Genomic DNA, 26,304 nt, shown 5'->3' with positions numbered 1-26,304 from the left:
ATGTTACACCCTACTAAAAAGCAATCAAGAGAAGAATGGCGAAAGCAAAAAGAGTTGGATGAAGCAAGAAAACTGGGAACTGCACCAGCAAAAGTTGATGAAGAAGGAAAGTAAGAATTGCTGTAGTGATGTTATAAATAAAAATAAATATGATACAAAAGTCTCCGCCTATTGAACTCACTTCGGGACCGGACTATTTTGGGCTTATAAGCAGGGAGAGGATTCTTTGCCACTCCTATGCATTCAGTCATTCTTGTGGGACCAAACTGGGCTTAAACGGATGGACTCATTAACCATGGGATTAATAAGCGGACACTACTGTATTAAGGTATATTAATAACATCATTAATCTAAAAGATGTTATAAATATTTTCTTCAACAGATTAATTACATTTAATTAGCTGTGGCCTCTCATATGAACTGTTATAATATGTGATTTTAGTTGTCAACTACATAGTCTATTTCTATGGTTGATACCAGTGTTGTACGTTGACGCCGTCAATTTGACGGCGTCATTTGACGGCGTCAAGTTTTTGTTGACGCTGAGGCTAGCGCCGTCAGTTTATTTTTTAGTTGACGGAAGTGATAGCGCCGTCAATTATTTTGTCGATTTTAAGCGTCAAGCGCTATGCGTCATTTTTTGTTTTCATGGAAAATCTCGTTTCACAATGAGAGTTTCACAATGTATTCTGGCCAGCGCGACTCATCGGGATTACCCGCTTTTGCGTTGGTTGGAATAGCTACCTGGAATACAAGCGGAAGAAGTTTGTCAAATGGTGATCACTCATATCGTGAGCAGTATCGAGAACGAGGGATCAGAGAGAGAAAGCGAAAAATCAATGAATGTCATCACGGTCGTTGAAGAAACTTTATTTCAAGAGCTCTATGCCTCTGAAAAGAGCGATGCTGGTGCAGTGAGTGGACCTCGTTAAAAGATTTATAACTTATATGCTAAGCCATCACAGCACGCTTGGAACGATGATAGGCTACCTTTTCAAGTAAACGTTTTCAAGACTGTTTTTGAAATACAACACACCAATACCCAGGGCCGGATTTAGCTGATGGGGGGCCCGGGGCACTTTTAGATGGGGGCCCCCCGTGCAATAAAAATTTTTGCGCCTAAAGCGCGAAAGAACACCTCTACGTCTACAGTAGCATTAATCCAGCACAGCACTGTATTTTGTAGATACTTCAAAGGCTGAAAGAAAAAATAATAATAACACAAAATCACATTTTTTCTACGTAAGGGGGCCCGGGGCACCTGCACCCTCTGCCCCCCTAAATCCGGGCCTGCCAATACCATTCAGCGCTGCTGTGGAACGCATGTTTTTACGTGGAAAGGACATTATGCGTCCCAAACGCAGCAGATTGTCAGACAAACGTTTTGAAATGCTTGTGTTTCTACAAGGAAATAATTAATAAACTAAAGCAGTTAGTTACAATACAGTCTCAAAACATAAAACCCGCTCTTTATTTATAGCTATTGTTAGCCTAAACTTGGTTGAAATACTTCCGTTTTGTGAGACCCTGGCTAAAATAGCGCTACAAATTAGCGCTGACGCTGACGCCGTCAATTTCTTTAAAAGCTTACGCAGTACTTTACGCCGTAAAGTTTTTGGGCAATTTGCGCTGACGCTGACGCCGTCAATTTATTTCATTGACGCGTACAACACTGGTTGATACTGATTTTAGATGCATATTGTAGAATTTTTTTGCAGTTTCAGGCTAATTTAACTGTATCAGGTGTTCACAAAGCACAAGCTAATCATTTTGGGTAATTTTTAAACTTCCATGATGTTGCAAAACACATCAAGTCTTATATTGTTTTTAATTGCAAACTGCAATATTGTAGCTTACAGTGACAAGAAAGCCGGGAATTTAATAGCTACTTGTTATGTTGATTAAAAAACAACAATATATTTTATAATTTGAAATTAGATTTATAATAGTAAAACTAATATATTGTATATACAGACGAAATCGGTTAATCGTATCATTTATTTGCCAGACGTTTTGATACGATTGATACGTTTAACTAATTTGCTAAAAAAAAGGTTTATCGTGAACGGGCGTAATTGTTGAGAAGGTGTCTGCTGACTAGGCTACAACGGGTAGCCACTTTAACAAGTCGAAATTCTGCCACTGCGAATGACTACAATGCAACCGCCAACCAATCAGAACATGTTATGAGAGGCTACCGTCCAATTGTGACCCTTCTAGCACTCATCCAGAAAGTTAATGCTTGTTTTGAACTTTATTTGGTAATTACAGAAGAAAAAGAGCAATAGCAGTGGTGGGAATCGAACCCGCGTCAATGAAATGACTACTTTCTAGCCCTAACCCTAACCCCTAAGCCAACCAGCTGACAAAAAATCCATCACTTAATTTGCTTTCTATCATCTTTTTTTCGCCATTTTTTACGTCACTTAAACCGTAGCTTATGATTGGTTGGCGGTTTCATTGTAGTCAAGTTTAGTGGCAGAATTTCGACTTGTTACAGTGGCTACCGCTACAACGCACATTACAACTGGTACTTCCTACAACTGTTTACGATTCTGATTTAAGTTCACTAGATATGTGTTACATAACACTATGCTGTATTCTCAGCGATGGTCCCAGCCAGCAAAACTGGTTCTTTTTACATTGACTTATCGTCTGTATACGTTGAATTAATGTAAAAATTGACCAGCTTTGCTGACTGGGAGAGCATGTACGATCAAAGCATTTTTCTGCAAACTGCCCCAATCGACTTCTTTCCATCTCACCAATCTCTGTGACGTCACAACGCGAACTTTGACCGTTAGCATTTTTTTTCAAGCTTGTTATTTTAGCTCCATACCTGCTGTGTAGTCTTGAGTATGGAACGTGGCCTACGAAAATAGAGGTATGGTAGAAAAACACCGCTCACACTCACTGTTTGTTTTGAAATCGCAAAAGTTTTTTTTCAAGTCTTTTGCGCTGTTTCGTAAAATAATTAATTTGCAATGTTCTTCAATTGAACGAAACTGCACAAATGAAATTGCGCACTACATTTCACAGCAGTAGGCAACTTTTATTCAGCAATTTTAAAAAAATTCTCGAAACTTTTCTGGTTTAAACTTTTGAACATGCTTTCCAACACTTCCCTCTCAAGCCGAAATAATTTGTCCGCGTCCATTCCTTGGAAGGCCGGTCGCCAACGGGTGACATCAGAAGCATTTAAACTTCTTTATTGGGAAGTGTAATTATTCCTTTTGTCTGCTCTTCTGTTTTAATGAAGCCCAGCTGTGCGAAAATTGGTTGTTTGCAGTGCGATGTCTAGCACAGAAGACTATGACCTGGGATTACAGACACTTGTCTTGGTTTTGATCGCACGCGTCTGTCTCACCTTTGCTTCATTTCGCCTTTGAACATTGCAGACAAATATGCGAAGCAAAAAAGAGACATTCTCTTTACGCTTACGAGTACAATTATACGATTAAATGAATGAAGTATGCAAACTAGAAGCAAATCCTTGTTATCCGACTTAAGGTGGGTTTAGACTACGTGCGTTTTCCGTACGTTTTTGTGGCGTTGCGATTTTCGTGCGTCTTGTCTCAAGCAGCTCGCGTTTACACTACTTGCGGTTTTCTTGCGTACTGTGTTACGTCATTTTGAAAATATAGGGTATTCCCCTACATTGCTGTCAATCAGCTGATCCAGTTGACATCTTCTGTCAATGCGATCATTGCAATACATTTTGAGTTTTACTTCCTCTGCACAAATGACTTTTACAGAAAGAAACAAGCTTATAACACAAGTAGGCCTACAGTAATGAAACTCTAGCCTACACTAGCTATCAACACACTATGATATCAAAGTAGAACACTTTTGAGGGTCATATATTGCAAATGGAGAAACCAAAAAAAAAAATTTTTGCACCGAGTGGGTTCTTATGTTAAAATAAACTTTGTTGCCTGTGGACCAACACCAAGACTGTAATTTTTGGACAGGCTATGCTTTTAGATCTTTTTTTTAATAACTTTGGATTCTAAACTCATGTTTAGAAAACATTTCGAACACCAAACTGTCTATTTCTTGGCTATATATTTTTTGATTAGATTAACCTCGCATTCCAGCCATTTTGCTCCTGGCCTTGGTATCTTTGTTCAACAACCTTCCTTGTTTCATGACCTTTGTAAAATAACTTTGAATTCTTTGTTCGCTTTTTAATAGATTGGTTTCTTTATTTAAACGTTAAAACTATACCACAAGCCCGCTACTTTAAATGTGGCCTTGTTCATATACTGTAGTGCCTACATTTAAGTCAGTGAAAATGGCAAATAGCCTACCTCTTGGGGTCATCAAAAACCTTAGAAAAAGTGCTTTCCTACTTTGCACTCAGCATAAAGAGCACTGAAAATGCCTGCATTCCAAACCACTGAGCAATGCATATTTGTGATGTACATATAGCCTACAGTACATGAGTACAGGGCGTATGAGGCTCACAGATCACTATCACTTGTGATGGACTAAATTCTCTGATTGGTAGGCTATAGTTCAATAGCTGTTTATTTTCTGCTTTTATAAAATATTATTAGGCTAATGCAAAAAAAAAACTGAATGCAATTCAATTTATTTGTTACCAGCGAATCAAAAAGATAGAATTTTTGCATGTTGGCAGTTTCTGTATAATTGTTTATAGGCTATGCACAAATAATGAAAAAAGCAGATGCTACAAATTTGGTAGAAGCAAATAAAATAGCACTAACAGAATTAAAAAGGTTGCAAATTCATAGCAATGAAAAACATGGACAATTAATTTTTCGTAATGACAATGTTGACAATGATAAACCACCATTATAGTTGTCAATCTATGGCTGTTTATCAACAAATGTATAGGCCTGCAAGTGCAATGGCAGTTATTCACAACAACAAATCATTTTCAGCAAACAAATGCTCTTCCATTAATCTGTCTAATGATGGAAATTACAATTTTCTATATTAACATGTTTGTGTGACACACGTATGGAATAATGTCAGTTAATATTACACTTTTGTCAAAACAATTCTTGATGCCTAAGAACACATGATATGTTATATGTGTGTTCTTACCATTAAATTCCTTTTAAGAATGATTGTAATGAAATACACAGCCAAAGTAATCATAAAAACTCCTGACTTCAGAATAATTCATTTTAAGAGTGATTATAATAAAATGCATAGTCAAAGTAACCATAAAAACTTATAACTTCAGAACAATTGAAGGGTATTATACAATTTCATTTAATATATCAATGAAATAGGCTATAAGCAAAAGTTTACATGTATACTTTTGGAATTTTGTTTGTTTATCTTTATCCTGCATTGCGGGAAAGCGGACGTGAGCGCTATGCATCGGTGTACGCCTTCCGACATACACCTGACCCACGCTGCAGCCGACGGCAATCTCTGTTTCCGGTTGTCTACTCTACTAATGACTTAAATTTGGTACTACCCATTACTCGAAATCGATCACTAGGTAGAGGCAATTATCGTAAAGTTTCTTGCCCAGAGAAACAACAGCAAGAGCGGGTGGCTGGAGTCGAACATGCAGGCTCTCGACTGCGAGCCCAACGCGCTAACCACTCGGCCACGGCTGCCACATATTGCACCATACTAGAGTAGGTGTAATGTATTAATTCTGATATAGTAGCCTATATGCCCATGACAGTACAATGATTATGTAGTTCAAATCCTTTATCAATATCATGGACTTTGCATTGATGAAGTAGAAGGTGTAAGATTTCAAATTTCAACAGCAGAAGAATCATCATGAGTCCGATGAGACCACAAACATATCTGCAAAACAAATCAAATTGCGATCAACGAAGATACACATAAATGCAGTTTTTATGCTCATAGCAAAATGTGACTGAGAGACATAGCCTGTAAACCCCCTGTATAAACCTCTGAAAAGGAATATTACTTTATTTTGTCTACAAAGTAGGCCTACAATGGACAAGCCAAAACAGTGTTCGGTGATGGCAATTGTATCATGCACACTTTGTTTTTATGCAGTATATATGATCAAGATATGCATTAAAGGAATAAGATCATCGTCGTATGAGGTTCTGGGGTCGAGGGTCCATCCTAAAACAAACTAATGTAAACTAGGTTGTATAATAGGAACGGTATAGTAGCAATCTACAAACACATTGCTCACTCAACTAGTTGACAATTAATTTGGCCTATTTCAATGTATGAGGTGAAATGTGCCATGTAGGCCTACACTAAGGGAAGTTTGGACCACATTAGCAAATTTTTAAAATTATATTGAAAGCCAACACAGTATAGCCTACTATACAAACCTTTAACAAATCAATCATTAAAATCTCTTTGTGGCCATGATAAAAATAAAATGTTTAAAACAAAGCTTTAATTTGAAATCAAGATTTGTGACGCAAACTTCTATAGAAGTCCAGTTTGGTTAAAATATAAAGTGTGTGTCTTGATACAAAATTTACATTATAAAGTGTGTGTCTTGATACAAAATTTACATTATTAGGCCTTCAAGTGTACGAAACGTCACCAAAGCAAGGTAAAGTTTTATGGGGGGCAAGCATCCTAGACCCCCTCCCACTCTGTTTGTTTCTTAACAACTTTTGCATTGTCTATGTTGTATTACATATTTCCTTTGTTTTAAACTTTGGTGCACCCCCAAATGTTTTCATAGATCCACCACTGGACATGCCTAGCATGTTTGTGTGTTTGCGATGACTTTTGAATGTTAAATATGCCTTCAATTGAATTCATTTTTCTTTGTTGAAATGCAAATCAAGCGATATTGCGTCAAAAGCCTCTACAAGTATGCGAAACTACCAGGATTAACCTATCAAGGATTTTTCAGTCAGAGGATAAAGATACAAAAACCAAACTAATTGTAGAAACAAAATACAGTAATAAAGCCAACAAAAGAAAAGGTGGCAAAACCATAATGGTTTTAAGTGAAATAATCAGCACTTCCAAATATAAAATAGGAAGTGGCTACGTTTACGGCGCCGTAAATACAGCCGTTCCATGCCTTTTTTTTAATCTTTACGTCGCTTTTACTGCGCATGCGCGCTGGTGCGTATCTTTTCTTTTTTCACCTTCTCTTTGAAAGAAAAAGTGAATATATAACTTCTAAATTCAAGAGCCTTTGCCAAGGGAGTCAGTGGCGCGTGCGATTGCCGATTTTTGTCTGACTCTTACTCCCAAGGATATGAGTTCGATACCACCAGGAGGTGATTCCTTTTTTAAACTAAATTCTAACCCGAAGTGACTCAATCGTTAGGCTACGCATTTTTGTGGCCGTTCAGTTTAGTTTGTTTTTAGTTCTGACCATCACAACGAAAAAACAGTACATGATAAACACAGCAGAGGTCTAGAAAAAGGTAGAAGCGACAAAAAACGGACGTTATAGGCTAGCGTGCATGATACCGAAACAGGACAATCCAGTAGCGTAGCCAGGAATTTTGAAAGGGGGGGGAGGGTTGACCACCCGGCGGCGGGGGGTCTGGGGGGCCTCCCCCAGAAAATTTTGAAAAATTACTTTAAATTTGGTGCATTCTGAGAACATTTTCAACAAAAATGTGGGTATGAATATTCCTGTAAAATGTTGCTGTCCGGTAGCATAGCAAAAGGATAAGATCATGTTTTCTTCGGCATTTTTCGGAAATAAAGCTATAAAGTCTCTATGTTTTCTTGTTGCTAATTCCTGGCTGAGATGTTTGAATGTTTGGTATTGGCAAAACTCGCTCTTTTAATGCAGTTTTGTATAAAATTAGGCAATTTTTTTTTAGACTGAAAGCATCATTCTCACTATCGTGACGTCACACGCGTGCCAAAGGGGGGGTTGTAACCCCCAACCCCCCCCTCTTGGCTATGCCACTGGGACAATCAGTTTAAATATGGCACGGCCGTAACACCTTAATAAAATTTTTATAAATTTAGAACGAAGAGGAAAAAAAGCTAGTGATTTTTTCTAAATTCATAAAATTTTTGGGTGTTACGACCGTGCCATATTTTAAACTGATTGTCCTGCTTTGCTATCATGCACGCAAAAACCAGTGGCGTAGCCAGAAAAAAAATTTGGAGGGGGCCAAATATTTAATGAATTGAAGAGAACGACAACGAATTACTGCGGGACCATCTAACGACACTCGCACGAGAGTCTCCAATGTGGCTGATTTTAAAGAAGTTCGTCACTCCCTAGAATTCTTTTTAGCAACGAAAAACAACGCTCCACATGAGTGTGTTGACGATGACGGCGAGGTAATAAAATAAGTATTTCAATAATGTGAAGGACATTACTAAAAGAAGCATAATTTTTGCAAAATATGATTAAAAAATGTTTTCTCCTTGGATGTCAACTAACCTAGTTCTCCTTTTTAACAACGATTCAACGTCCGACAACATCGAATCGACATAAAAACGGGGCCATGCCCCCCCCCCCAATTTTTCAAAGTTTGGATTCCGAAGTTGAACCCTTTGTTGAAAATATAAAGATATAATGTTTGTATCAAAAGAGAGCGCTCAACTAGCTCCTAATATAATTTGTATAAATTCATATTGTTTTCTAAGACATCTGATTATTAACAACTCCCAGGACTTGTTTTAGACACACAGAAAGACACCAATAAATTTTGCAAATCGTAAATCGCGCAAAGTTTACCCGGTTTACGCTTCTTTTAACTAATTTGTGGAAGCAATTTCAGAATCGCTTACTCTGTTGGGTTTTTGTGCAGTTTTTGTGTAGCTGAGTTTTTTGTGTTCTCTAATTTTAGCCGCAGTTTTTGCCCGTTTGTGACTGTGTAACATCTACCTTTAATAAGTTAATAGCTGTTTATCTGCTAATAAATTTCACACAAATATTACCCTGAAAGTGTTTCCAGAAAGCGCTATAATCCATTATTTGAGTGTAATTTTGCAAAATTTTTCCGGCACGCTCTAACCCCCCAACAGCTTTATTGCTTCCCTTGCTTAAGCCAGCAGGATACGCCATTGCACAGGTGGCGATGTCTTAAATCAAACACTTTGTCGTTCTCTTCAATTCATTAAATATTTGGCCCCCCAAATTTTTTTTCTGGCTATACCGTAGGCCTACGCCACTGGTTATAGCATGCATGATAGCAAAGCAGGATAATCAGTTTAAAATATGGCACGGTCGTAACACCTAAAATTTTTATGAATTTAGAAAAAGTTGCTAGCCTTTTTTTCCTCTTCGTTCTAAATTTATAAAAATTTTATTAAAGTGTTATGGCCGTGCCATATTTTAAACTGATTGTCCTGTTTCGGTATCATGCACGCTAGCCTATAACGTCCGCTTTTTGTCGCTTCTACCTTTTTCTAGACCTCTGCTGTGTTAATCATATACTGTTTTTTCGTTGTGATGGTCAGAACTAAAAACAAACTAAACTGAACGGCCACAAAAATGCGTAGCCTCACGATTGAGTCACTTCGGGTTAGAATTTAGTTTAAAAAAAGAATCACCTCCTGGTGGTATCGAACTCATATCCTTGGGAGTAAGAGTCAGACAAAAATCGGGTACCCGGTCATTTGGTCGACAGGACGTTTGGTCGACAGACATTTGGTCGACAGGACGTTAGGTCGACAGAACGATTTATTTTAGGGTTAGGGTTAGTTAACTAACCATAACCCTAATCTAACTCTAACCCTAACCCTAACCCTAAAATAAATCGTTCTGTCGACCTAACGTCCTGTCGACCAAACGTCCTGTCGACCAAACGTCCTGTCGACCAAATGTCTGTCGACCAAACGACCGTGCACCAAAAATCGCACGCGCCACTGACTCACTTGGCAAAGGCTCTTGAATTTAGAAGTTATATATTCACTTTTTCTTTCAAAGAGAAGGTGAAAAAAGAAAAAATACGCACCAGCGCGCATGCGCAGTAAAAGCGACGTAAAGATTAAAAAAAAGGCATGGAACGGCTGTATTTACGGCGCCGTAAACGTAGCCACTTCCTATAAAATAGGTATTTGGTATGATCATTAGCTTCATACTTTAAAATAACATTTGGGTAGTAGGAACTTGATAGTCAACTAGTCATTTTACTCACCTTCTGGTAGCCTCTCATAAGCAATAAGCATGGTGATCACTGGTTGGTTGGTTTTACTTCATAACTTTCATCATTCATAAGTTTTACTTCATACTTCACTGTTACTTCATAATCATAGATTTTTTTAAGTGTACCAATCTATCGAACATAAAGTTCAAAACGGTGGCCTAAACCATGAAGAATGAAAAATAAATTAAGTGTGACCAAGAAAAACACTACTGAGAGGCATCTATCTTGCTTAAAAACACAATAAAACCCTCTCAAAAAGTCTAAACTTCAGCAGAATCTGCCCAACAAGTCACTTTTGATGTGAAAAGTAATTTTTCTATCAATACTTCACAAAAAACTAACCTACCTCGGCGTTTTTTCGCAAAACTACCTTAGACTGACTTAGCAAATACGCGACCTAGGATCGGTTGCGTCAGCTTCAGCTTGCATTCAGATGGATCGCTTGCAACGGCTTGCGATTGTCTGAGTGCAAACGCACGAAATACGCGAGCAATGTAAACACTCTCATTCACTTGTGTGTATTGGATCGAGCGATACGTTTTGTCGGAGTGCTTACGCAAGAAAAACGCATGTAGTCTAAACGCTGCTTTATTCTTTTAAGCGGTATACGCTTAACCGATGGTTTTACTTTGACATTAGATTACATTTGGTTTGGGATTTCAGGTTTTGATTCAAATAAACGATTGATACGTTTAAGCGGTATACTAATAACCGATTTTGTCTGTATTTATCTTTGCACGATGCAGCATCAGATTTTTTTTGTTTATTTTCGTTATAGTTTGATTTATCTGTTTAAAAGGCACATTTCAGTTAGCCATTTGTTTTCTAAAGTGTTTTTTTCATGTACGATACTGTAGGTTTCATAAATGATTATTTCTTGATCATCTTTCGGAAAGTATGACCGCATTCTGCGATGGATACAGCGCTATATAAAAACTAACATTATTATTATTAGCCTATTATTACTCCTATAAGATAGTGACGATACAAATGTAATTGGTTGATGAAAAGGAATCTTGAGTGTTCTGATATATTTATAGATGAAAATTGTTACGAATTGCACTGTAAATTAATCTATTTTTGCAGGGACATCAATCCTCATATTCCGCAGTATATTTCAATAGTACCATGGTACGTTGACCCCACACAACGTGCATCGCTCAAACATCAGAAAGCGCAACCTGAAAAAGTTATTCGCTTAGATGAATGGTACAAGCGGGGAGTGTCAAATAAGAAAATTGCAACTAAATATAGAAAAGGTGCTTGCACTAATTGTGGTGCAATGACCCACAAAAAGAAAAACTGTATGGTGGTGAGTTGGATTACTTACCTGCAGTTTTACTTGGCCTGCACTTTTAAGTACTAATTTTTAATATTTGCAATCTACTGTGCAACAGATTTATTGCAGAAAGTCATAATGAAGAAAACCGTGAACAAGTTGCCTCATGAGGTCTTGCTATAGATTGCAGAATCTTTATTTGTGTTGTTTTAATTTCTAATGTTGTTTTTTACTTTGAAAGATATCAAATCAATGTCACATTTTTCAATGCCAAACAAAGCATTCACTGTGCAGTAATTTAAAAGAGAAAACGTTCATTAGGACTTTTCTATTTTAGTGATTTGCAAACCTTTATTAAGCCTTGTTAGCAGTGATGTCATGTGCGACTGTTTTAATTCTATTTGCAAATCCGATAGGCTACATGGATTTTGGATTAGTTTTAGTTACCTTTGCTTACACGCTTTCATTATAAAATAGTTTTAGCAGTGACGATCGGTGAGGGAAAGCAAGGAAAGCAGTGCTTACCTGAGCGAAAACTATGCAAAATATAATGACTGAATTCTAGGTTTAACTTCTTATTATTTTTATCAAGTCTATTTTAACTTGAAAATTACTGTGTTCGTGACTAGAATTACTCGTAACTCTTGTGAGTATCTAAGTCCTCACCAAACCGCATTTCTTGCCTATAAATGCCAATTAACGCAAACGCTTTTGTCAGAAACCATCACTGAAGCTCCAGGGAAATCAACTTTCAAAAGTGCTTACCTTACATTGAAAAACGCCTTCGTTTTATCCAATCCTCAATCGTTTTGCAAAACGACACCAGCTGCTTAGCCAATCAGATGTGTTATCTGGTGTTATGGTTAAACTTGCTTTCCCAGTGACGTCAATGCGTATCTCATAGCGGCTGTTTTTGGTTTCAGGCGAAAGTAATACAGCCTCTACGCATGAGTGATTTTCGGGCTTGTAACTATAGGCTACTGAGTACGCTGAAAATAAAGCTGGTTCTCTTACCAAAAAAAACATAGATTCTACAATAAGACATGCAATTCCAAAGGGTACATTAACCAACCAGTACTGAAACAGCACAAGTGTTTTTTAAATTCTTTGGGTCAATAGACTGACATCACAAGTTCAGAGCAAACATACTTGTGTTCTTCAAGAATGGACTAGCTTAATTTATAGGCTAAATGTGGCTAATTATTTGCTCTTTACTAGTGCACCAGTCCAATGCATGTTGTAAATGCTTACAGATGACATTGACAATAAGTTTTTGTGCTCAGTCTAAAAAAGCAGCCAACATTCTAGACTAGTCCCAGTTTGATTGATTGATTGAATCTTTATCCTCGGGCTGGGAAAGTCCGAAGATTTTGTTTTGGAAATGCTCTCAGAGCGCACCAAATTGGAAGTGTTTTTCAAAATTTTCTGGGGGAGGCCCCCCAGACCCCCCGCTGGAAGTGTTGCCTTCGGCAACACGCCTTCGGGCTTCGCCCGACGGTTACGCCCCTCGTGCCTACTACCTTGCTGCAACATATTTCCAAGTTGCTTTCCCAATGGTTTAAGCCACCGAACGTCACTGAGTTTTAGTTACGCTACAAATCATTGTGGTTACTGTGTAAGTTTTTGAGCTCATTCAAATTTAACTTTCGCAGAGGCCACGAAAAATTGGAGCTAAGTACACGGGTGAAGATATAGCCCCCGATGAACATGTCCAGCCTGACATAAAATTAGATTTTGTTGGGAAACGAGACAGATGGAATGGGTAATTTTTGAATCATTTGCATTGTCCGCTGCGTTGACATTTTTTGCTAAACAGTGCTAGGTCTAATGAAGCAGCTGCTTTGATTCATTTAGCCTCATAAAAATAGTTGCCATTGCATCTATTATGCAAACCTCGGTGCAAACTTAATCAGGTAAAAAATTCAAATCTTAGTCTCAAGCTCAGTGTTCTTCAATTCTTTGTAAAAAAAACACCATCATTAAGCCTGCTTCTTTCAGGTTACTTTTGCCTAAGTTACTTTTTGCTGTGTGTAGATGGTTATACATTAAGATCAAAGGTCCCAGTCTCCCAGATATCTGATATCTATCCCTGATGTGCCCGGGCTTGCTTAAGGACCAATTTTGCCAGATGGGAAGTTAAACATTCTCGGCAGCCGAGTGTAGCAAAAATTGACAGCAATAATGTTTCGCCCATGAGGCTGGGCTCATCACTATCATTGTGGTATTAATACTGCACATTATGTTTTGTCTGAACCGTTAAGTTTTCCACCAAAAGCCACTTGCTGTATTATCAGTTTGAAGTTTTGCATAATTGTTGCAGATATGACCCTGAACAACATTAGGAGGTGATTGAAGATTACGCCAAAATCGAGATAGCAAAACAAGCTGTGAAAGCACAAAAGTTGCAGGAAGAGTTGCTGACAGGAAAAATGGCTGATTCAGAAGTACGATAGAATGATTTTATATTTATTTTTATAAAAGTTCTTAATTTTTATTAAATCTCTACATGTTTTGGTTTCAAAATGTATATATTTCTTCACTCCGAAAAATTTTGTTTCACATTTGGTAACATTTATAATCATGAAAGCCAACCAAGAACACTTTGGGATATTGCACCACCTAGGAAGCGCTGGAAAAAATTACAAACGAAGTATCTAGTTCATCAAAGGCCGCATCCACTTTGATGCTGTAGTAGTATAGTAGTAATATATTCATGAAAAGTTTAAACTGATCATATTTTGCAGGATAAACTTGAGTTTTCTGGCATCACAGTGCAAAACTTGCGCATTCGAGAAGACACTGCCAAGTATTTGAGAAATCTCAACCCCAACTCTGCTTATTATGATCCTAAAAGTCGAGCCATGAGAGGAAATCCTTATGCCGAGGCTGAAAAGAACGTGTCAGAGTAAGTTTATGTTTTTATTTGAACATGCAGTTAACTTTCATCACATAATATAAATTAGTTTTCTACTGTAGGCTATCCTGTTTTATAACGTCGCACATCAATCCTACCGATGGGCCATATTATATCGAAGTCAACGCCTTTGGGTTGCTGCGTGTTCACCAAATGTGTCAGTGTGTACCAGGGCCGTAGCAACAAAGAACGTGGCCTCCTCCGAACATAAGTCCGGGGCCCCTTCCAACGCAGAAACTGGAATGTGGTATACACAACATGCAGTGTTCATATTATGTATATACAGTAGAGGGCACATTTCCGCTAATTAGCGAAGCTAACGCTTTGGTTAGCGGATTAGCATTTTCGCTAATATTTAGAAATTTTAGCGGACTCGTAAGCGAAAGTAAAATTATTGGAAATCCGCTGATTTCTTTGTTGAAAACTAACTTTTACATTAGCTGCGCCCACCACTGTGTATAGCCTACATAGGTCTACAGTGACAGTGTGGACATATATTCCATAATTACACAATGCGCTTCTTTCGAGCCTTGTTCTGCGCAAATTGTAATGGGTCATAGTCCACTAGGGATTTGGTAATCTTGTTTTCGTTGGTAATTGCAAGAGCAGAAAGCCTGTCATCTGTCACGGTTAAGCGCAGAACATTTTGATCACTTTCATTCTACTGAAGGTCCTTTCAGCACTGGCGACAGTAACTGGTGTGGTCGGTCAGAAGAATTCTGGTGCAAATGCCAAGATTCGGATATATCTCCTGAAGGCTGTTCTTGTACGTTAAAAAATGCTTGCGTGACAAGTCTTCTCTCTTTCTCGATGACATAAATAAAACGATTCAATTCCATTATTAGTTCGTTGGCATCAATGTCTCCCATTTTTCTTTCAAATTTTTTTTGCAGTAATTGTCCAGTTTGATTGTCCGCCCCATTAGCTCAGGGGTTACGTGCCCGCTCAAGACCACGCGGCGCAAGTTCGACTCTCGGGGTGTGCGCTTGAGCAACGCATTTCAGGACTGTTCTCCATTCAGCGGCACCCAGTAGGTTAATGAAATAATTTCCTGGCAACAACACTTCAATAATCGGAAAATTTCACTCTGCCAATCTCGGTAACCGGCCCAGCGTCAACTCAAGAGCCTCTATACAAGTATGCGAAACAGGGATATCTATAACTACAACTGGGCGAAACTACTAGGAATAACTAATCAAGACTTTGTCAGTCCGAGTATAGGCCTACAGATTCAAAACCAACTAACCCAACCATTTTCTCTGAGACACTTCTTCAGGCTGCTAGCGTTGTACAGAAAATCAAACAACTTGTACCACTCCACGAGTTGGTCAAAGCGCGAAGAAACAGAAGACATGGCCTGATTAGTGAGAACAAGAAAAAATTGCGATTTGAATTTTTCTTTGCGATTTGAATTTTGAATTGCGATTTGAATTTTGAATTTTTCAGAAAGACGACTCGAATCATCAGCACATTCGTAACCAAACATTCTCTTCCTACGTCGCACCGTGTTTTTTTAAAACACCTGCTCAATACCAATACGCTCTGCTATTTCTCGTGCATTTGTGACCACGTGGTTATATATCCTGTGTTTCGATAGTCTTCGAAAAACTTCGGCGGAGGAGCCCTCATTCCTTGCAGGGGCCCCCTCTGATCGGAGGGCGGTTGCTACGCCTCTGGTGTGTAGCCTACTACTTTTACTTTTGTCATTTGTCTTGATAATATTCGCACTTGCGGTCTGTTCTGCCAATACAAAGAAGGCAAGGTTTTATGTTTTTCAACCATTGGGTACTGTGGTGTTTTAGACCAGCCACTGAGAAACTGTTGTGTCATCCTTTGACTTTTCTTTCGGCGTGACATTTTTGTTGATCTTGAACTACGGTAACAATTCACAGTTTGGAACGTTATTCTTTTCAGAGTGAGCTACGCCGGTGATAATTTCGTGCGGAACACCGGAGATACGCACGACATGGCGAAGATACAAAGCAAGTTTGAAGTAGCGCAAAGAGCGCAAACATTGCTTCATGTTAGAAGATGGTTATTTTTTTTTTTTGTGAGGAAATTTTCAACTCATTTTGGCAAGACAATTTTTTTTCTATTGGTTTTAAAGCTTGCTGTTTACACATTACAACAACTGAATAAAACATTATTGTATGGTGAATATCTGTTGTTATGAAATTTCTTAACGATCACAGGTAATAAGTAAGGTTAATGGCAATGCGTATATCTTAAGCTGTTGTTATTGGAACTTGTTTTTTAGATAACAAGGTCATTTTCAACCTTTTTTATTATGTTATTTGAACTGACAGTTTTGTACTTCTTTAGTGACAGAAAAAGTTTCTCAACAAAATAGTGTTTAGAAATGCTATTGTTGAGCCCAGATATTTTGATTTAACTCCGGTCCTATCACACAAGCTGCTTATTAGATCTACCTGTTATGTGTGATTGTTACCTGTTTGTTAATAAGATGTACCATTTGGTCGCAACCACCATGCACCAAATAAAATGCACAATTCTCGAAATAGCACCTAAATTATTTAGCACCACAGTGGAGGCGCCAACCAGTCATCTCATGCACCCTCTTAAAGGGGACCTGAAATGAAAAATTAAAATTTTTTTGGTGATTCTTTAGTGTTTAAGTATTATATTTTTCAAAAAAATTTTTTGATATGCTTTTTCGTTTGGGAGATATAACCAAATGAAAATCGGCCACCTGATGGCGCTATATGTCTTGTGACGTCATCGGCTGGCAACCAAGTAAACAGCTTCATGCATTTGCCTTAGAAACGTCGCATAGGTCATTGTATATTGAGCATAAACAAGATGTCTGAAACAAGACAAGGATTTCTCTTTGAACCAAAAAGACGGCGACTTGACAGCGAAGAACATCATTCTGATTCGTGCTCTGACAACACCAGTTCAGACAGCAGTTGGATGGAAAATTTACATTGAAAAAAATGCAGGAAAATAATTTGCTTGAACCAAGTGGTTTATATCAACTAAAAGTAGCCTATGTATTCAGAGTTGCCTAATATGCCTTTGCCTACCCTGCCAATGTTTTACTGTCCTACTGACCTGTTTCAAAGTCTTGTTGTTTTCTCGCTTTGCTATTCGATCCAAACGCCCGATCGTACTCACAGACCTGTACCTAGGTCGATCGAGTTTTGTGGGTACTGTACTGTATTGACAGTGGCTTTCACATATCTTGAAAAATCAAAGACAGAAGAAACAGCTTCAGGGATGAGCAGGTGTTTGGACTTGGTGCCTTGTAGCTCTGCCTGTAGATCGCGTTGGTAATCGTTGGCCAGAAAATGATTGGTGCACACACGGCAGTGCTTGTTTACAGGTTGGTTTTTGAGTTTTATCGCTGAGATCCATTTCTTCAGCTTGTCATCATTATTCAGAGGTAAACGATGAAAGATTTGACGATTTCCCGGTTAGTACAACCGGGAGCCATACAAGTAGCCACCATTTTAAGGCTGTAAAAACTCCCTTAGCACAAAATTGTTCGCTGTTTCGGTAGCCTACGCGATTTGTTCCTTGTGTTTGTACGCAAAGCAATAGACCATGGACTTCTATATAGTAGTATCTGGACTGGAAACAGGAAAACGCGGGTGACCAAATTGAGGCCAGCTTCAATTCTGCATTCTTTCCATTGATTGTTGATTTTTAATATATTTCTCACTGTTTGAACTCAGTGGGCCCAAAAAACTTCTTAAAGTGAAGGAAGTTTCAGTTCAAAAAATAAAACTACGAATTTCTTCAAAATACTATTTGGAAAAAAATTTTTGAACTAACTTGGTGGCAGTTCTTACGTTACATTTTTACATGAAAAAGTAAATATTTAATATCTGTATGATACACTTGTAGCCTTTTCATTAACTCATAAAGTCAGCAAATTCATTACCATATACTACAATACAATTTATTAGGTTTAAACACCCAATTATTTCACGCAATATTCAGCGGTCTTTACAAAAATTCGAAATTAACAGATACACATACAGTACAACAGTCACTACCAGAAAGAACTAATTCATCTACGAGAATCACTCAGTAGACCTATCAACTACAAATTTAAGTGAAACTTCAAAATAAAAATACCAAACGTTTTAGCATACTGCTAGTGATATAGCACGATATGATACGCAAAAATATGAGTGCAGATATTGTTAAAAGTTAACAACTTCCTTGACACCAATCAAAGTAGTTGACTGCAACAAGGCAACACCAAAATTACACCAACAAAATACATTCTACACATACATCCTAAAACTGTACAGTGTACAGGTGTGAAAAATTACAGTCATCAGTATACACACACACAACCAGGCAGCCATAGCTGTTGTCCGAATAATGCAGCACTGACAAAATTAAACATCATGTAAGCCTATAAACAATATACACAGGAGTGAAAATTGCAATGAAATGTTGGCACACACATAATGTGGATGTCCACAATAATGCAGAACTAAACGTATACATTATACAATACACATGATAAACAAACAATACATATTGGAATACTCTCACACACCAGTTACATACCAAGTACGATGAGAGAGTGAGTTGTTTGAATGGTTACATGTAATCCATTTTTATATTTAATTTATCCACATAGAAGTATAATATGCACTTCAATTTCTTTTCCCAGAAAGTTTTTTTTGTTTCCGCTTTGCTCTGGCGGTCTCATTTTCTGTTAGATTTTTAACCAAATTTTTGCACATGCAATTGAAAAAGCGAATTGCTATTCCATACAAGATGTTATGGCCTTTATGGCATGCTATGCAAACAGACCAGGGAGAAATTACTCGTCCTTCATAAAATGAAATGGTTACTATTTCTGTGAAAATAGCTCTTTGCTCAAAACCACCACTTAAACCACTCAGAAATTCGTTTCTCAATTCGCTGGCACTGCAAACTTCAGCAAATACCCTCCAGCAGAGGGAACCGATGCCAAACAATTCTGGAGTGGGTCTCCACAGTCCACCTCGATTAACTTCATCAAAGAAGCTGGCAGCACTCGCAGGTAAGGTTAAAGTGGGATCTTCAAAATCCTGATCAACAGATGCAGTTGTCACGTCTTTGCAAGCATCACATTTAGTGCGCCTGACCAGCGATCGGCAGCAGTACCCAGTTACATAATAAATAATTGCAGCATCATTCTCCGTAGGAATGATGTTCAACATTAATTCAGCCTGGAGAGATTCAGCTTTACAACTTATCTCCTGTGCAGTGCTGCTTCTTTCATTTGCTGCTTCATTGATCGCTTCAAGTGAAATGCCTGAATACTTCAGCAAGGAAATTGCACGAATCTTTCGGTCACTCTCCAGGAGCTGCCTCATGGAAATGAAGTAATTTGCTCCACTGAGTTGCCTTATTCTTCCAAAGCGTCCCTCAATGTTGTCGGACTGAATTTTTCCCAGTAACACATATTTAAACCCACATACATTGAACAAGTGCTTGGCAAGGCCAGTAATGGCAACACAACTCTGCCGCAGAGCCAAAAATGTTTCTTTAGTTAATCCGGGCAACTGCAACAAGAATTTCAAAATGTTCAATTTCAGGTAGGCTAATAAATATAATATATGTGTTTCATGCAACTGGGCGCTATTGAGAAATATTCGCTATCGATGGATCGTAAGCCTAAGCATAGGGTTAGATTGGGGTTCGAGTAATTACCCTCATGATTTATAACTTATCCATCTATGGTGCGGCGTGACTGATAGCACAAATCACTTGATCTCACCCAATATAATTATATATTACTGGTGTACAATGTTCCCTCAGTGTATAATATATGTTATAATGCCTGTCTTATGATGTCATAGCGTAAGAGGCCAAGTTGTAGTTTTATTGTTATTTTTGTCATAATCATTGCTTAGTCTATATTATGACAGCAGACAAAATCTCAAATTCAAAGCATTGAACAACCTTAAACTGCCATAGCTTTTATAAAACCTGAATGTAGGTTGGAATCATAATGATGTCACAATAAAAAAAAAATTTTTTTGGGAACTCTGTAATTTGTTGTGGTGACATCATAAGCAAGCATCATTCAAATATTGCATTAATAGATCACATAACTTCTCATGCAAGTCTTTGATAAAAGGTTGCATTGTGCAAAAAGGACAAAAGTCTTGTAAAAAAGATTATATTATCATGAAGTATATGCAAGAAACTTTCAAGAAGAATTTTTTTTTTCGGGATATCTCGTTACCCACATAAAATATTTAACATTTAAATGCCCCATAACTCCTTAGCTAATGCTTGTAGACTAAAATTGAAACCATTTTTGAATTCTGCATCATGAAAAATGGTGGAATAGACACTTCAACCCACTTTCTACCTCCAATATAACCCTAAAATCAAAAAACATCGGGCGCATCAACAGCGCCACCTAGTGGCATCTCAAAAATTTAAAAACGCAATATCTCGAAAATCGCTTTTCCGATTTAAAAAAAAAAAAAATTTTGCTTAAGTTCAAATTTTGTGAACAACAAACTATATCTCAAAACCAACACCTTTTGAAACCTAGTGGTTACATTTCTTAAGTAAAGTTTGTTGAAATATGATGGAATGCCTCTTAAAGGTAACACTGCTGGCGAACTTTCACTTTCGCATAGGAAAAATCATTTAACTCATCATTTCAGTAACGGCAACAATTCAGTAGCATAACTCAATGGGGAATTTACATCTCAGTCAAATGTCGAAGCAGGACATTAAGGCGCAAACAAAACGGCGCGAGACAAAAAGGCGCAGAAAAAACGGCGCAGAGGCAAAACGGCGCCAAAGTCAATGTATAGAACGATAATACTCTGCAACCATAACGAAAGTTTATGTGTGAATAAGGATTCTTGGAGCTGGTATACAAGTCCCCCCCACCACCCTTGGCAACTCATGACAAAGAGGAATTGACCAAAACATGTGAAAAAAATAAGGAAAAGGTTCTGAGCTTGTTACGTTGACTTTGGCGCCGTTTTGTCTGTGCCGTTTTGCATCTGCGCCGTTTTTTCTGCGCCTTTTTGTCTCACGCCGTTTTGTTCGCGCCTTAATGTCGTGGACCGGTCAAATATAAACATCAGGATAAACAACTTTACATATCAATAAGATACTTATAATAGTAGCTTATCACTAATTACAAGTTGGACTAACCTTAGAATTTTCCCACATTGTCGTATAATTTGCAATATTGATCAAAAATTCCAGTTTCCAGTCCTCTGGCGACCTCACAGGGTCACGGAATAGATCTCGCTTATGTTTTCCGATGGTACTGGTAGATACATTTAATATTGACCACAGTTGTATGAATAGTTCAATTGTTCTGGCTGTTTCTTCAAAACCATACTGCTTCAGAGCATTAACAGTTGACTCATGAAACAATGAGAGGGCTAAGTTTACATTAACTTTTTCAATTGTTTTAGGATTAAGCACAGTCTCACTCAAGCGATGGGCAATTTTCAACGGTTTCCCACACTCAATGTCGTACACTGACTGAATGTCAGAAAATTTTGCTGTAATGGGATGAGGTACCAGAGGCAGCAAGCTTGGTAGTTGAAACACTTTTCTTGTTAAAAAGTTGTTGTAAATGTTCTTGATGACATGTGTCGGATCAAATATTAGGAACATTTTACCACCAGAGAGATTGTTATCGACAGAGGCTTTCCAACCCTCATCACCAAGAAATTCTTTAAAAAATTTTCTGTTTGCAGGAGCATTGTCAACAGATATCCCAACAACATTAAACCCCACCTCATTCAGCAAAACCATTACTTTTTCAAAGCAACTTTTTTGTGTTTCCGCTCTCAAATTTCTTACTGGGTAGATTCCCACCATATCTCTTTACCCACTGGAAAGAGATTTGATCATGAAGCACAATGCCGTAGCAGCAACTTCACAATTGTCTGTCAGGCCATATACCTGGCCCCCACTTGATTCGACACGCTTGGCAAGATAGATCTCATCGATCATCAATAAGACATTTCTGTCAAATGCATTCAACTTTGAATATCGCATGTCCAAATACTTAGCATCATCCAGTCCAGTCCTTCTGTCAAGGTTAATAGTAATTTTTCTTAACGTTTTCACTGATGGTAGCATCAGTACCTGTTCCTCCAGCAATCTTGCATAAGTTGCTGCACTTGTGGCATTAAGAATATATGTTATCAACAACAGTTCAACAGAATATCTCCGCTGGTACTTGCTCTTAAATGCCAACTCCACTTGTTCAAGCATAAAGTTCAAAAAGCGAGTTTCTTGATCATCTTCTGTCAACTCTAACAAGTTTCTCAACAAGTCCATTAATTTTAACACACAGATGGGCAATGACATAGAGCTGTCATGTTCCAAGTTTTTTATGAAAACCAGCAAGTTGCTCACTTGTGATAATAGGGATATTTTATTGTCAGAAGACATAATGTGACTGTAGTAAGATGGCGGAAGGAGTTTTTCTTCATGGTATACACTGAGTTCCATATCCTTGCTTATAAATACAGTTGCTAAAGCAGTTGGCGGTTGTGCATTTGACAGATAAATCAAATTGGCACCTGTTGTAACATAATGGACAACAAATCTTTCAGGTAAAACCTCTGTTGTTAGAGCATTAATTAATGCATCAAAGTTTTCCAACTTATCTTTTGACAAAAACTCTTGTGATTGCATTTCAAGTTGTGCTGCTTCATTTGCATTCCGTGAGGACACCAACGACCGTCCACTTCTTAACAGCACTTCCTTAGGTGTATAATAGGTGGGAAGGCCTTTAAAAATGGTTGGTATGGCACCTGGTTTAAGCCGCCTATTAGATAAGACAAATGATTCTCTTTTCTTTTTACGCCTGAGCTGTTGATCAGAGGAGTGTTCAACAAAATCTTTTTGCTTGAAATGCAGGGAGCACAACCTTGAATATTTAGTAAGTGTGAAATTTTTTCGAGCGACCACCTTCGACCAAGCCCGTAAAAGGTCATCGTTGTTTAATGGGAATGAATGAAATGTGACATTTGGATCTGCCTTTTCTCTACAATAACCAGATTTACAGTTGAAAGCAGAACATTTGTTAACCATTATGATAAAATAGTGAGCTGCAAAAATACACATATACCGGTATTATGAATTAGGGGGATTTAGGCATCGTATCCCAATGTGGCATGGAAAAGTAAAACAGTGCCCAGGTTTTTCATACCGGTGTAGCGGTCCAGAAGTTATTGCGGTCCGGTATGCAAAAAAGTTCGGAAAGGACGCTTGAAGTGGTTAGGGATACCTGAGTAAGTACGAGATACACATCTAAGTTAGACTACGGTACTTTTAAGTATTGATAGTCTTTCATTGAGTCTTTCTCTGATTCTATCTGAATAAGATTTCCTTGTCAGGTTTTTTATTCACAATACACAAGGTGTTTAGTTCAAGTTCATTCAAAAGTAAGTATTGATACATAAGAATTACCAAAAATATACATGCAGCATAATGTACCAATAGCGATTAGGTCTGCCAACAATTGGTTTCATCATCTAACTTACCAGAAAGCGGTAACTTCAGCCACCATTCATAAAGATAGGCCTACTTTACCAACAGTATCCCTTGCCTAATCTGCATTATTCCATAATAGGTAGGCTACACCTTATAATACATTAACCTTTAACCAAAAAGCTGTTTCTAGCAGTGTCTGGTTATTGCCCAAAGACTGCTGATGACTCAAAACCTCCAGAGCTTAGAAATACTGGCCTCATGTCGGTCAGTGACCCGGATTTTCACCAGCAGTGTTTCCAGTCCAGATACTACTATATAGAAGTCCATGAATAGACCTTGGATGCCGCTTTGCCAGCCAATGACGTCATCAAAAATTTTGACCAATCAGAATCATTCAATTCAAAAAAGGCTTTTTTAGGTTTTTTAATTAATGGTAACACAAAAAATAAAAAAATTGTTAAAAAACGTAAAAAACGTTTGTTTTGCAGTGTTTGCGTGTGAGGCTGGAGACAAAGGCGTCGATGTTCTCTTACAAGCCGACCCCACTCGCTTGGAGATGCTACAGAAATCGTTAGATGTCAAAAAGGACAACTTCAAGAAGTCCCAACGTGATTCCGTGTTGGAGAAGTACGGAGGCCTGGAACATCTTGACGCCCCTCAGGAGGAACTACTTCGTGCTCAAACTATAAGGAAGTTTCAAAACAGATCCTCAAACGTTTTGTTTTAAAATTTATTGCCTACGTTTTGTTGTGTTATTGTCGAAGTTATGTGCGCAGGTCCGGTCGCTTAGGTTGACAGAGTTAAGTTTCTGTTAATTAAAAAAGTTGTTTTCTTATGAATTATTCCATCCAGTAGATATCGTACCTCAAAATGGAGAGCGGTCTTTACAATGTCCGCCCCGGTAGCTCAGTGGTAACGCGCCCGGCTCAAGATCACGCGGCGCTGGTTCGACTCTCGGGGTGTGCGCTTGAGCAACGCACGTTAAGGACTGCTCTCCATTCAGCGGCATCTAATGGATGGGATAATTCCCCGGCAACAAGACTTCAACAATCGGAAACTTCACTCTGTCAATCTCGGTGACCGGGCCTGCGTCAGTGATTCAAAGCCTGTACAAGTATGCGAAACTGCCAGGATTAAGCTCTGCAAGAAGCTTTCCCAGTCTGAGGATAAAGATTCAATCAATCAATGTGTTAAATGCACACCCAGCACTCACATTGAAGTGAAAGTTTAAAAATACAATATCTTGCCAATCTAAATGCTCATAACATATTTGCTGTTTTGTGTTGAATCTGTAATCATCAGAGGTGGGCATCTGCTATTTTCAAAGTCATCATCATGTTGTTCCTTCCTCGTGTGGAGGTTTGGATACAATGCGCCATTGTTCTCGACCATGAGCTGTGCGTACTGCACTTTCATAAGTTAATTTTGTCCATTTTGTGATGTTTGTTGTCCAAATCATTCTTGGTCTACCTTTACTTTTACCGTTTATCTTCCCTTCTATTAATGATCTTTGTAACGAGTTTTGCCTTATTGTGTGTCCGAAATACTTCAATTTTCTTCATTTGACTATTTGTAAAAGTATTTTGCTTGAATTGAATTTGGAGAGTACTTCATCGTTAGTGATCTTTTGTTTCCGTGAAATTTTTAACATTTGCTTGTATGTCCAGAGCTCGAAGGCATCAATCCGTTTCTCCATTTTTGGTGACCTTGTCCAAGTTTCAGAATTGTATAATAGGGTTGACCAGATATAGCATTTTAAGATCCTGAGACGAATTGATAAATTTAAACGTTGATTGGTTAAAATATTTTTCATTTTTCCAAATGTAGTTCTAGCAATTTCTAATCCGTCTTAGAATTTCATGGTCACACCTCCCATCTTCAGTTATAAAATGTCCAAGATAGGAAAAAGATTTTACTTTTTGTATAATTTCATTGTCAATTATAATTTGGAGTACTGGAGTGTCTGGTGATTTTGAGATTATCATTGATTTGATCTTTTTGGCGTTAATTTTCATATTAAATTCTTTACCAATTGAGTTAACATTATCCAATATTTCTTGAATATCTTGTTGTGATTCAGCCAACAGAACAGTATCATCAGCATAGAGTAAATTTGTTATGTTCAAGCCGCCAACTTTTACCCCTTTCATATCATCAATGGGTCCAAAAATCATTTCTGTATATAAATTGAAAAAACATGGAGAGAGTACACATCCTTGGCATACTCCACGCTTGATATCCATTCCTTTAGACCAGGGATGTCCAACTTTTTATTATAGTGGGCCGCATTGTCATTTGAAATAATTCAATGGGCCGCAGAACCTATTAAATTTCAAGAAAAATGGATACATAAAGTATCAATTAAAAACCATTAATTTCATCTTAGAAAATAGGAACACATAGAAAGAAACAAAACTTTATTTCTGCAATATTTTTGACGTTGTTTTTCAGCTAAAATGTTATCAACATTTGCATTAAAGGACGTTGTCTTGATTCTTAGGATGTTTGCTACCACAAACTAACTACTTTATTAAACTCATTTCATGAATGTAATTCTTTATAAAATAAAGGAAAAGTGTCAAGTG

At 37.8% G+C, this 26,304-nt stretch overlaps 1 protein-coding gene across 1 annotated transcript; it reads left to right on the top strand.

Annotated features, from left to right (window-relative positions):
- Window positions 1-25,604, top strand: LOC145785178 (pre-mRNA-splicing factor SLU7-like). Its single transcript, XM_082596872.1, is given in 7 exon segments — window positions 1-110; window positions 11,154-11,379; window positions 12,999-13,108; window positions 13,667-13,790; window positions 14,091-14,251; window positions 16,175-16,242; window positions 24,208-25,604. Coding segments are annotated over 7 exon segments (1,038 nt in total). The 3' UTR covers window positions 24,447-25,604.
- Window positions 25,605-26,304: the final 700 nt, after the last annotated feature.

The sequence above is a fragment of the Aplidium turbinatum genome, chromosome 16, assembly GCF_918807975.1.
Source record: "Aplidium turbinatum chromosome 16, kaAplTurb1.1, whole genome shotgun sequence".
NCBI lineage: Eukaryota > Metazoa > Chordata > Ascidiacea > Aplousobranchia > Polyclinidae > Aplidium > Aplidium turbinatum.
Note: the sequence above shows the minus strand (reverse complement) of the source record. Positions and strands in the feature narration are given on the sequence as shown.